This window comes from Prionailurus bengalensis, chromosome D2 (assembly GCF_016509475.1).
Source record: "Prionailurus bengalensis isolate Pbe53 chromosome D2, Fcat_Pben_1.1_paternal_pri, whole genome shotgun sequence".
Taxonomy (NCBI): Eukaryota; Metazoa; Chordata; class Mammalia; order Carnivora; family Felidae; genus Prionailurus; species Prionailurus bengalensis.
In genome coordinates, this window is record NC_057351.1 from 30,401,260 (window position 1) to 30,414,989 (window position 13,730).

General features: G+C 57.1%; 1 protein-coding gene across 4 annotated transcripts in view; it reads left to right on the forward strand.

The window, feature by feature from the left end:
• Positions 1-8,795: 8,795 nt before the first annotated feature.
• COL13A1 (collagen type XIII alpha 1 chain) overlaps positions 8,796-13,730 on the forward strand; it is a 145,139-nt gene continuing 140,204 nt past the window's right edge. For all 4 annotated transcript variants that reach the window (XM_043596520.1, XM_043596521.1, XM_043596523.1 and 1 more), the window contains exon 1: positions 8,796-9,625. In XM_043596520.1, the coding sequence (XP_043452455.1) occupies positions 9,332-9,625 (294 nt within the window). In that variant the 5' untranslated portion in view covers positions 8,796-9,331. The remainder of the gene's footprint in view (positions 9,626-13,730) is intronic.

The window sequence follows — 13,730 nt, forward strand, 5'->3', positions numbered from 1 at the left end:
GCATGTGCCAGGCAGGTCTGCTTTCACAGCTACTGCCGGAGAAGGAACTAGAGGGAGAAAAACTCTGTAGGGAGGGCAAAGCCCCCTCTGGATTTACTAGCCCTTGGCCACAGTCCAGACCCTGGGCTAGGCTTGAACTTGGGGGCCGTGTGATGCCTGGGAGGGAAGAGGCTGGGCCCCGGTCTGGCTCTGCACTAGTGTGCTGTGTGACCTTGGACCACACTCTGACCTCTCTGTGCAGTTTCTGCAGGTCCCATATACTAGTGAAGCCCTGGGGAATTTATCAAGTTTCTTCCGGGCAAGGGGTAGGCATACTCCCTAGTTCAAAGCGGGAGAGCTGCTCCGAAGGGGAGACTCGACGACTGAGCTCTCATAGTCCAGACGAAGAGTTTCACGGTGGTGGCGGTCGCTGGTGGGGCTGGGGGGAGGGCGGGGGACAGGAGAGCAGCCAGAGACACGACACCATAACTTGCAGTTCCCAGATGCTGGTAAACAGGGATCAGCTTCGTCAACTAATTGTGTTCTTCCTTACCCGTCTGTCATCAAACAAAAACATCTGTCTCTTAACCCGCAGTCTCTTGCCTTTCTGACATCTCTTCCCCCCCCATCAGGGACAGCGCAAATCCCAGGATGCTCCTCTGAGCACACGCTTGTGATGCCCTTCCTCTGTGCCTGCGCGGGGACCCAGATTCTGAGCCCCAGACTCTGAGCCGTGTGTCCACAGCTGACAGCTCAGAGGGTCCGCACCCCACTCCCACTCCTCAATGGATTGTCCTTCCTCCAAAACGCTACAAATGGGACTCGGATGGATACATTTGTTCATGGTTTCCGACATCTGCCTGCAGCGTCATCATCATTTCTTCTGGATTTTGTGCTGTATTAGAGCCTCACACACATGGTCTCATTGGAGGCTCCCAGGTTCCTCCGAGTAGGAATTAATATTCCCCTGCCCCTGACAGGAGGCTGAGATCCAGAGGTGAAGACACTGAAAGGCACACAGTTTGCACATGGAGAGCTTTCGAGGCTTCAAAGATGGTGCTTTATTTCAACTTGACCTGAGTTAGCAAAACAGTTTCACCCCAAGCACTAACCTCCACTGATTGATAATAAGCTTCCTGCTTTGAGAAGCCGAAGGAGCGTGTGCGTGCGTGTGTGTGTAGTGGTGTTCTGTAGTTGATTAGTGATGTCTGCCAATGGTGCGGAAATGGGGGTGTTGGTATGTAGGCCAAACATGCCCTGCCCATGGTACCTGAGAAGAAAGGGATTGAAGAGATGGATGGTTGGGGCTGCCGGGGGCCAGGTAATCACATAATGCCCCCCTAGCAAGAATCAAGCACAAAAGTTTGGAACTTCTGCTCTATTCTCTCGGCCCTCCCCTACTTTTTTCTAAATCTGGATCGTGCCACGTTCCAGGATCCTGCTCGAGACTCACCTCCTCCGGGGAGCCTTCCTGAATCTTCATCCCAACTCCAAGTCTCCATCCATCTCCCCTTCTCCAAGTCCCAGGTCACTCACCTGCCTGTATTTTTGGCCTTCAGCTCATGCTCCCTGGCACTGCACACAGGTCCCTACAGAGGCCCCAGGGGATTGCAGATTCTGTGAGCACCGACTCTGGGTTTTGCTTCCACCAGGAGCCCAATCATAGGCGTGGACTGACGGATGATGGGTCAATGACCTACCCCGTCCCTCCCCTCAGCTGCAGGAACACAGGGTTAGAGGAGAGGTGTAAACTCTGCTTGGGTCTCTGTTGTATACCTCCAATCTCTGCAGTTATTATGGTGGCGATGATGGTCTTGTCCTGGGTGCTGACGTGGCACTTAGCAGGCCCCATGCAGCCAATCCTCACAATGGCCCCAGGACACAGGAATTTTTCTCGCCATGTTTCAGATTTAAAAACCGGGTACAGAGAGGTCACAAGTCACACTGCCGGGAAACAGCGGAGCCAGCCCCTGAAACCATTCAGAACAGCCTCCAAGCGAGCAGAAAACAGGTTCCAGAGCTGTGTGGGCCCAGTGACGGAATGAGACCAGAGAGGAGATGTCTGCTGAGTTACCCTTGCACCACCTGAGACCCGAGGGATGCGGGCTGTTTGGGGTCTCCAGCTGCTGGTCTGGGAAGGATCTAGGCACTTAGGGTACACAGTTGGGCATGGCCTTTGCTAACACGATATTCCCCAAATCTTATGTCTTAGGGTCCGATGAACTCATAGACCTGTCTTACCAGGCATTCTTCCAAGACTGGGGGAGGCAGTTACATCTGTGGCTCCCAAAGGAGCACACATCCCGGAATCAGGTTCGTGGGTAGTTCCCTCCCACACGGAACCAGCCTTGGCCATGTGACTCGTTTTGGCCACGTGTTGGACATTAGCAAGTGTCATACCAGCAGAGGCTTCATAAGTCCTCGCCCACCGGGACTTATGTCCTATCGGAACTCTCCCTTCGGACGACAGCCATCACGCTGTAAAGAGGCTCGGGATGGACCGTGGAAGGATAAGAAGCCACCTAGAGTGGCCCCTGGAGAATGAGAAGCCATCTGGATGTTACACCCCCAGCCGAGCCTGTGCCAAGCTACCACAGTGCAGCCACAGCCACATAGAACAGAAGAACCACTCTGCTGAACCCTATCGACTTACAGAAGTGTGAGAAAGAGTAAATCATCCTGCTGAACGCACTACGTTTTGGGGAGCTTTGTCATGCAGCTATAGATGACTGCAACACCGCCCTCGGTTACTGCCCTCATCGCTCTGAGACACGATGGGGGGGGGGGGCGACCACTCAGCAGCACACACGTGTTTCTGTACACACATCTGGACCAAAGCCAAATGCACGCGCAGAGGTCAGCACGTGCACAGTTGCGCACGCGCGGGCACACACACACACACGCACACGCACACCGAGTGGCTTGGAGACAGTCCAGCCCCACTGGGGGGCAGCCCTGGGGCAGCCAGAGCACGCGCCCTCCCCTGCGTGTGCCTTCTCGCGCGCGTGCGCAGAAATGAGCATGCGTCACACGCGCCGAAACGCCAAGAGCAGATAAAGCCGCGTACACGCAGCGGGAGCCTAGACAGACGGCCGCTGGGGGGGGGGGGGGGGGGAAGGGTCACAGCCCCACGTACGTGCACGTGGTCGTTCGTGGCCGAAGCCGCATGCCCCCAAGCCCCTCCAAGCCCCTGGGTGGGCGCGAGGGCCCCCGGCGATTTCATCAGCGCAGCCTCCGCACCTGGCTTTGCTCTCTACTTAATGAGAGAGTTTGTTTTGGCCGCAGTTAACAAGGCTCCCGGGGGCCCCCTGGGCAGGCCGGCCCTCCCCCGCACATCTGCAGCCCCTGCCCCTTGACCCCCAGCCCCTGCTCTGCAGCCACAGCCAGTGAACTGATTGGCGTGGCTGCGTGGGAAGGAAGTGGGGACCCGGGAAAAGGCATTTCCAAATGTCTGATCGGCAGCCCCAGGCAGGGGGGCCTCCGGCTGGCCCCCAAACCCCAGAGCGCTCTCCCCAGAGACGCCGCATGCTACTGTACTCTAACCGGGCCGAGCGTTTCGTTCAAAGCTTGTACAAAGTCAGAATTGACAGCTGGAGCCCAAGAGAACTGCCTCTCGCTCACCCTCTTTCCCCGGAGCCTGAGCTCAGGTCATGCTCTTTGGGAAGCGGCCTCCACAGGGCAGGTCAGCGGCTCGCGCAACAGCCGGCACCTGCACCGGGGGCACAGCCCCTCCCTGGCTCCCCTCTGCCCTCAGGACAAAACCCACACGCTTACCTTGCCCTGCCCCCACCCACTCTTCACCCTAAGCCCTCTCTCTCCTTTGCACTTTGTATTTCAGGCCCGGTGAGCCATTTACAATTTCCCGAAAGCACCATGCTCCCTCTTACCTCCGGGATTTTGCACAGGCAGATGCCTCTGTGCGGCAAGCCCTCCCCACACCCCATTATCTGACTGACTCCGCTCATCCTTCAGGCCCCATCCCCCCCCCCCAAGCCTAGTAGGGACTCCCTTCTGCCTCCCCAATCACCCCCCCACCCCCGTGACCTCATCGTAGCACTGTCCCCGTGCACCTCCACCACGAGCCTTCCATGTGCACAGAGGTGTCTCCAACACCAGCTTGGGGCCTGGCACTAGAAAGCGCTCCACAAATATTTGGCGAATGGGTGAATTTCAGAGCGGGGAAGGCCTTTATCCCTTCCAGTTCTCCTTTCCCCTCATTGCCCATCAACCTCTAAATCGTGCATAAGAGGAGATAGGTGCACAGGGGAAGCAATATAGCTAGGCAAGAGTGGGAATTGGGAGTTCATCCATCCATTCATTCGCTCATTCATTCATTCAAATACCATTTCTGGGGGCATTTTCGCTGTGCCGAGTGCTGAGCATACAGAAATAAACACGGTCCACGCCTGCTGTCTAGCAACACACACCCTCGGGGAGAGGATTGACACAGGTCATGGGATGTGGTTTAGGCTACACGAGACAGACCAGAATAATTAGTCTGTGGCTCAGCTGAGACAGGTTACTTCTCCCCCACATGAAAGTCTGGGCTTGTCTGGCAACTCAATCCCACAAAGCCACCAGGGGCCCAGGCCCCTTCTATCTTGTTGCTTACCACATGCAGGCATCAGAAGCAGAGCTGGGAGGGGTGCCGGCCTGGCAGGGATCATAAAACCTGAGGGCGAAATGAGGAACAGGAAGTGAGAAAAAGCTGTGCATGGGGGAATGTTCTGGCAGGTCCTGGGCCAGGCTTCCTTGGGTTAGGTTTCCCAGTTGTGGTTACTATGGGGGGAAAGTTGAGTTGGTGTATGCTAGGCATGGGACAGGCAGTGGAAGCAAAGGGATCCGAAGGGAGGAACAGATCTGAAAGAAACTAAGGAGGTAGAATCCACAGGGGTCGGTCCCAACTGGATGGAGGAAGTAAGGACGAGGGCAAAGGCACACATCCAGCCGGAGCCACAGGATGATGCCAATGCCGTGCCAGAGGAACGGGAGGAAGGCAGAACAGGGGATGCTCCGCGTGACATGAGGTGGCGGGGAAGGGAGCTCCTAAGGGAGCTGGCAGGAGGCAGCTGGAGGTGCGTGAGGAGTGCTAGGCACAGGCTGTGGGTCTGCACTGGAGAATCATCATCCGAGGACAGAAAACCGGAGCTCAGGAGGGGCACGATCCCCCAGGAGGAGTGCTCAGCACAGGGACTTTCTACCTTGCACGCACATCCCAATCTGCCAGGGAACTTCTATAAACAGGATGGGAGCCTGGGATTCCTGTGCCCCTTCCACGACCATAAAGAGCTTCTGGCTCTGTAAGGGAGCCCCTATCTGTGACTCTGGGCTCGGAGAAGAAACCCAATTCACACTAGCTTAAGCAAATATGACTCCTGGAATTGAAAAGTGTAGGCCTTGGGGCCCCTGGGTGGCTCAGTCGGTTGAGCATCCGACTTCGGCTCAGGTCATGATCTCGCAGTTCCTGAGTTTGAGCCCCGCCTCGGGTTCTGTGCGGACAGCTTGGCGCCTGCTTCGGATTCTGTGTCTCCCTCTCTCTCTGCCCCGCCTTCCAAAAATAAATAAACATTAATAAATTTTTAAAAAAAGAAGATAGGAGCTAGGCATGGGGTCAGTCCCATCAGAGCCACATGGACTGAGAGTAGGGGGGTCCCCCAAGGGAACCTGAGCCACAGTCATGGGGAGAAGTGAGAGTAGGCTCCGGAGATAAAACAACACGTGTCCGCACTCCTGTGGCCTCTATGGGTGATTCTGAAGCGGGTGGCACAGCTCAGCAGCGACTCTGTGACTCCTGAGGAGTTGTAACCACCATTTTTGACACGGGGAGAAGTGGAGGACTCTTCAAGAAGGACCAAAAATCAGGCTGGAGAGACAGGAGTAGACGAGGCAGTGGGGTCTCACTTGCCGGGACGGTAAGGGTTTCAGGAAGTGGGAGGTTGAGAAGTGGAGAAGTGGGGTTTGCACCCTAAAATTGGGTTTGGAGAGAACAATAGGGTTTTAAGGTGCCCAGAGCCCGTAAGCAAAGGATGGACTTTCTGGAAAAGGGTCCAGCAGGAGCAAATACGTGGAAGCAGAAAAACACAGAAAACACTTTGGAAACAGTACAGCCCATGTGCATAGGGGCACTTTTCCTTAGCTTTCCATCCTGGTATCCAGAATATCGGTTTCCTCTAGGGCTATAAGCATGGCCACAGAGCAAAGTCAAACTCTTTGGGTTAATGCTGAAAGCCACTTCTTACTACAAACAAGAAATTCTTCCTGAGCCACAGGATCCCTGCCCTTCTTCCCGGGAACCCCCACAGCACTTTCTTGTGGCCCGTGCACTGTTTGGGGGATGTTTCACTGTTCTGCCTTACGTGGCAGCTGTTTTCGAACATATCCAATCTTCCCGGCTGGATTTTGAGCTCCTGAAAAGTAGGGTCTTTTCTTCCCCGTGTCCGTAGCTCCCAGCCCCCACTTCTGCAGAAAGAGTGTTCGGGATAAGCCCAGTTACCTTGTGTCTATGGTAAGCAATGCTTCGCTGGGAGGGAGAATTCACCAGACGGTATACAGAGAAGGGAAGGGACATTGGGGGATAGGGACCCCCCCCCCCCACTCAGACTGAGGCCTGCCTCCTACAAGCTGCTACCCCCAGCTTTCAGTGATGGGGAAATGGAGTCTGTGACTCATCTGCTTTCCCTTGGGATTGAAATTTCTTTCTGTTTCACAACGGGGAGCCCAGCAGCAGCTGTATCTTAGCTGGCACCAGCAACTATGAATCCCAAAGAAGAAGCAGATGCCATTTTTAAGGGCCTGCTCTGTGCCCGAGCACTTTGCTGAGCGCTTTTCCTGCATTACCTCGTTAAGCTGCCCAAGCTTGACACAGCTGTGATTTATACCCAGGTTTCTCTGACTCCAGAGTCCCCTGGAAGCCCCTGAGGTTCAGACATGCGGTTTGCGATGCCAGGGTCAGGCTAGCACTGCACCTCCTCCTTGTTTCCAGCTCCAGGTCAACGGTCTCACTGGCTGAGCATTCCTGAGGGCTCCTAAAGTCCGCAAAGGGGAAAGATCAGCTCGCGGAGCAAGGAAGGAATGAAACTAGCCCCCTGTGCTGTCCCTCCATTCCCAATAGCCTGGGGGGGCCGGTCGGGGGTGGAGGTAGAGAATCCAAGTCCCAGAATCTCTGGCAGGCATCTCAGTGCAGAAATTCTCTGGCGCCCCCTGGTGGTCTCCAACACCCATGGGTTCTCCAGGGATCGTCTTGAGTGGCTGGGGGGAGGCACCCATCTCCCCTGGGGGGGAACACAGGCGCCCTAACCCGGCGTTCCACCTCAGGGAAATGCTAGAGCTTGCACTGACCTGGAACCCCTGGCCAACAGCACTCTCCCAAGCATAATTTGGTATCCCTGTAGTCCCCCATGGGGCTGACTGACCAAGCCTGCAATGCTAAAGCGTTTATTACATATGAGCGCTACGTTACTATGTTACTCTCTTAAATGTGCTACACCCTTAGGTGTGCCTTGTCACTCTATTATACATCAGGCCCCACCAAGTCAGTATATCCCTTGTCAAGTTGTACACCCTGCTTTTATAAAATGGAATCACAACACTCTGGGCACCCCAACCCGCATTTCACATTTCAAAGGCCGGCCTTTTGTCCCCTGCCCCCCCGCCCCCCCCCCCCCCCCCCCCCCCCCCCCCCCGTTCCTGGGAAGTAGGCTTTCTCCAAGAGCTCAATCCCACCACCTCATTTGCAAGAATGTCAAGAGGCGGCAGGGAGATAAGGTCTCTTGGGATACAAATGTTACTGGAGGTGGGGAAATGACAGGAGAGGAAACTACAAACTGCCCTCAGGCCACCAGTGTTTCTCTACAGGAGCCTAGGAAATGACAGCAGGAGGGAGCGGGTGAGCTCCAGAGAAGGACTCTGACTGCGCGTGCCCTTGAGAATAGTTCACCTTTGATGGCTGGGCGAATTGGGGCAGGCTCCTCCGACAGCGACAGCCACCGCGGGATGGAATGGGTCTCAGATCAATGACAGGCAGGAAGGGGAGGGACGGGGATCTGACTCTCAGGTACCTTGTTTGGAATGAAGCCTTTCTGCTCAGTTTCATTCTCCTGTACCTTGTTACATCTTGGTCCCGAAAGAGAGAAAAGGAGGCCAATTCCTCTGCCCTCTGGAGGGCTGACTTTTCACCCCGGAGTAAGGCTGTTAAAGATGTGCTAGGTGGAATGAACCCAACCAAAGGCTCCACAGAGCTGCAGGACTCGGGAGGTACAGGGCCCAAGGTGGAACTGGTTTGGGGTGAGCGGGGAGGGAATGAGACACCGGGACACGTTCGGGGTGGGGGGGGGGAGACAATGGTGCCAGAAAAGATTTAGAGCTTCCTGCTCAGGATATAGAGATCCATCTAGGTGCCTGACCATAACTCAGCCAGGTTCTTTGGAGGATCCCAAAGGCTGCCTTTGCCAACTTGTCCGAAAGCAGAGAGATGCCTGGCCCCTCCACTTCGGTGGAAGGCAGAGGGCCCTCGGTGTGAATCCGGAGAAAGGGAGCGAAGTAGAGGCCCCGCTCCACTCCACACCCCCTTCCTGCCTATAAATAACCCCGAGTGTCACTTCAAAGGGGACAGGGAGCGCGGGAGAGGGGCTCCCGGGCCCGCGGGTTGGGGCAGCGGGCCCAGCACACCACGCCCCCCACCCCGGGCGAGTTTGCATAAATAAATAAATCCAAGCCGTCGGCCCCGCAGGAGGTGGAGGAGAGGAGGGGAGGAGGAGGAGGAGGAGGAGGAGGAGGAGGAGGAGGAGGAGGGAGGGGGTGGGAGAGATTAGTTTGGGAAGTAGCACGGATTGCTCATCCGATCCGTTCAGCCGCAGCCAGTGTGTCAAATTACAGAGGCGCCGGAATCGGCCCCAACGCTTCTCGGCGGCGGCCACGACCCACCTCTGCCCATGGGGCCCTCGGTGTGCGCCCCTTCGCGCCGGGACTGAAGCCGGCTCGCCCGGGAGACGCGAGACACCAAGAAGGACCGACAGCGCGGAACCAACTCCGGGACTCTGCAGATACTTGAAGGGGGAAACGGGGCGGAGAGAGGGAGAGCCGGCCGGACTCCCCTAACTTTCCTGGACTTGGAACGTTCTTCGAAGTAACTCTCTTCTCACCTGGGTCTACTACCGCTGTACTGCCAGCGGCAGCTGGTTGTGTTCTCTCGGCTCTCCCCCTCCTGCCGCTAATTTTTCCATCGTCTTTGCCGGGAGCAAAGGAAAGGGACATTTTTCCCCCCTTGCCCGCAGCTTGGATCGCGCCTCTGGGCAGCGGCTCTCGCCTTTATTTATTCTATTTATTTATTTATTGGTTCTCAAGACGCAAGGGGATGGTAGCCGAGCGCCCCCGCAAAGCGGCAGCCGCCGGTGCCCGCGGCCCCGGGGAGCTAAGCGCGCCCGCGACGGTGGCGCTGGCGGTGGCGCCGGCGGAGCGCTGCGCGCGGCTGCCGAGCCCGGGGTCGTGCGGGCTGCTGGCGCTGGCCCTGTGTTCGCTGGCGCTCAGCCTGCTCGCCCACTTTCGGACCGCGGAGCTGCAGGCCCGGGTGCTGCGCCTGGAATCGGAGCGTGGGGAGCAGCAAATGGAGACGGCTATTTTGGGACGAGTCAACCAACTGCTGGATGAGGTCTGTGCTCTTTGTTACTGGCTTTTATCCCTGCCCGCGGCGCCCCCTCGCGCAGCCTCCAAACTTTCGACCAGCCGGTGCCCGCGGGCTCTTGCTCTCCAAGCGGCGCGGTGCGCCCGGGCCTCGCAGGAGCCGTCTGCTGGGGGAGGGGGGGGGGGGAGCGGGGACGGACGTTGCCCTGCGGTGGATTCGGAGGAACCCAAGGACCCCGGCTGCTTGCGTGGGACCCTTCCGCTCCCGCCGCCAGCAGGCGCCCCCAGCGTCCCGCGCAGAGAGCGCCTGGGCGCGCTGGGCATACTCTCTTGTTTCTTATCCCTGGTCCCCTGGGATGGTCCCCACCATTTCGTGTTTGCGTGTTTTCCTGGGGAAAGGATGCTGAGCTTTCTCCACTTCCGAAATGTCCTTGAACCTAAGTGGATTAAAAGCCACTAGTGTTTCTTGGCCATGGCAATCTTAGGAGTGCATGAAAAGAACTCACCCAGGAAGGAGGGACATACAGTCTCATTGGTGCCACCAGAGGAAAAGCTGGGCAGTGAAGAGTGTGAGTCTTGGTGACTTATAAGGATCTGGACAGCACAAGGGATCCAGGGCCCAAATGAAGGGGAGGACCCACAGGTAAGGGCAGCAGTGGCCTGGGAAGAGGTCCTGGAACAGCCTGGAAAGTTCCCCTGAGGAAGAACTCAGAGGGGGCCTCTTACTTAGTAGGAGCAGTAAAGAGCAGGGAGGTGGTTTTGATCCCCACTCTGCTACTTAAAAGCTGTGCAGCCTGGGGCAAATACCCTCACTCCTCTGAGCTCGAAGATGGTTGTGGTCGTGGTGAGCATTCGAGCCCAGTTCTAACCGTGGTGGGCCCTGGGACCATTCTGGCACAAGGTACCAGTTCCCTACAGCCAGGCCTCTCTCAGGTTCCATTGCCAGGCAAAGGCTGGTAATTTGCCACACACCTTTCCAGGGTGGACACCGAGAGGGAGGCCACAGGGCCAGAGCAGAGAGGGTGGTCCCAGGGCAAGCTTACTGAGACTAGCGGCACACCCATGACCGCTGCCGGCAGCTCGTTCCCGTGCCCTGCCAGGACCCAGGGGATGGCCACCCACAGTCCCCTGGGAAGTGTCTGGGCTCAACAGGCAGGCAGCCTTTGCCAGCTGGTGGACAGTGCACGTGGGACTGGCTGGGTGGTGGAGATCGTGTTCGGGCAGTCAGGGCTCCCGCCAGGTATCTCAGGGTCCTTGACAGCAGAGGGACAAGCATTTGGCTCTGGGAGCCCCTCTCAAAGCCTCTCTCCATCCTTTCCTCTTCCTGGCCCCTCCTGCTGGCCAGGGCATGCCCCAGATCCTTGCTTCCTCTGCTTGAGACTTAACCATGTCAAGTCTCTCGCTCTCCGGGCCTTGGGACTGACAACGTTATCTGACGTGCTGATTCCTCCTCTGCAACCTGTAGCTTCCTGTGTCCCTACTGACTTCTGAGACCTCTCATCTGCTAGAGCATCTGAACTGACCCCTGTTTTACAGATGGGGAAACTAAGGACCACAGAGGGGCAGTAGGTTACCCCGAGTCATATGATGAGACCCAGAACTAGAACCTAAGTTCCTGACCCCACTTCCCTGGTTCTTCACTCTGTCCTGCCACCGTCCTTTGTCCATTTTCATTCATTCACTTGGCAAATGTTTCTGAGAGCTGGAGTGGATCAGGCATTGGCGGGGGGCGGGGGGGGGGGGTGTCACACATCTGCCCTCCTAAACTTACAGACAAATAGGACACAAAAAAAGACACCGGGCGGTGACCATGTCATGTGAAACATGCTACGATAACAGAGGCGGAGGAGGTCTGGGGAATGTTATCAACATGCAATGTACCTGACGGCAGTGGCTTCCTGGGAAAGTGATTTTCAAGTGAAGCCTTAAAGGGTGAATAGGAGACTTCAGGCAAAAGGGATGAGTGGAGGGGCCTGGTCCAAGGGGCAAAGAGAACAGCTTCTGAAGGTTGGAAGAGTGGGGGGCGGGGGTGCGGTTTGCCTTGGGGAGCTGAATGGTGGAAGATCTGACTGGAGAGAGACGGGTAGCCTGGGTCAGCAGGTGCCTCAGAGACTGTTAGATCTATGTGAGGGCAGTGGGGAGCCATAGAAGGGCAGGTATGTTCCTAGAGTGGGGCGGAGAGTAGGGCAGAGAGGAAGGCCAAACAAGCGGCTAGCACAGGCCAGAGGGGGCTGGGGCCCGGACTGGGCTGCAGGTAGGGACAGAGAGGAGTGAGTGAAACCGATGGGAAGTGAGGTCAACAGCAGAGGGCACCGGAGCCAGAGGGAGGGGCCCGTCCTATGGGTAATTAATTCATTAATTAAAATTTAATACATCTAAAATTAAGTTGATCAGTCACACTAGCCACATTTCAAGTAGGCTCAAGAGACACCCGAGGCTGGTGGTTGCCAGTTGTTGGACGCCGTAGACACAGAATATGTATATCCTCGCAGAAAGTTCCGTGGGACAGCACTGCACTAGGAGCAAAGCCACTTGTGGGCCAGCAAAGGTGTCCGGGAGCCACTTGAGGCCTCCCTCCTCCCTAGGAGTCCCTTTCCTAGGTGTGCTCTCCCAGGGCTGAGCAGAGGGCAAGGGTGAGGCAGGGGTGAGGCGGGGAAGGGAGAAGCGGGGGCCATCAGATCCCCCAGAGGGAAGAAAAGGCAGAGGAGAGCCCGGGCAGTGGCTTTGTTAGCAGAGTGATTCTGCGACGTGGACATGTGGAGGGCTCCTTCTGTAAAGGGCACACAGGCACCCCGTGAGTGGAGGGACCCCACCCCGGGATTCCAGCTGGGCTTTGCCCCCAGCCATGTGGCCTTCGGCAAGCCATGCCACCCCCTAAACCTCAGGCTCCTCCTCTGTAACGCCCAGGCTCTGCCTCCCTCTTGGGGTTGCTGTGAGATTTTCAGGAGATGGCAGGTGGGAGGATGCACGAGAAGGTGCCCCCACCAAAGGCCGTGCCCAGGACTGTACGAGTGCTCCCCGGAAGCTGGGGCAGACGATCCGTCCTGCAGCAGGTGGGCCTGGCCACTCCCTGGAAGATGGAAGAAGGGCACTGGACAGGGCAGTCCGGTGAAGCACACAGCCTGTGCGGTGGCCTGGAGGCACCAACCCAGGGGCACCGCAAACCCCACCCCCCGCCCAGGGGGGAAGGCGGCATGCTGGGTGTGGGGATCTGGAAGGCGGGTGGAAGAAAGGGCCAGCAGGGAAGGCCAGGCTGAGGGGACCCAGTGGGAGAGGAGCCTGGAATGAGGCAGGCCAGAGGCAGATGCTAGAAAGAAGGCCTCTGGATCTGAGGGGCCTGGCCGTGGGGGAGGGGAGGGTCAGAGCGGGGAGAGGAGGATGGGGGCGGGGAGCCAGCTCATGGGGAGCTGGCAGTGTGGCTTCCAGTCCTCAGGCCCCAACTCTTCCCCCATCGGTGCCTCTCTTCTGGGCTGGGACCCTTAATGAGCGCTCCAGCTGCCTGTTACTTGATTTGCTTGCTGTGAAGAAAGAAACTGGAATGTCCCAAACGGAGGAAATCGGATGTCACCAGGGGCTGGGCAGAGGGTGTGCTGGGAAGCAGGAGGGACCCGAGTTCAGACAGCTAGATCCAAGTTGTAGGATCTATGGTGTCAGCAGCCAGCTTCCAGGTGGGCACCGGCGGGGGGGTGGGGGGTGCCAGGCGGACTCCCCTCCCCCAACAGTGAGAGTAACGGCACCCCTGATGAGAACGTCTCACGTTTATAGGGTCCATGCAGCAGCCGCTGCTGTGAGCGTTACCTCTTTCAATCCCCACAACCTCCCTGAGGGACTGACGCTCTCATTCTCCCATTTTACAGATAAGAAGACTGATGTCACTGTCCTTCCATCCTGCTCTCTATGATCCAGTCCTTTGGGTGGGAAGGGCGTTTTCCACCTTCAGGAATTTCCTGGGGGTCGAGGGAGGGTTGAAACCTCTAGGCTAAAAAGTTGAAGAACCCTGGGCAGACTCCCTCCTCCATAAAAATAACAATACCAACCACTGTAACAGGAATGTCTTACATTTAGAGGGTATGTGCAGGGGCCTTTTACTGGTTTTTTTCCAGAGGAGAATTCAGGGGAGAGATCAAAGCAGC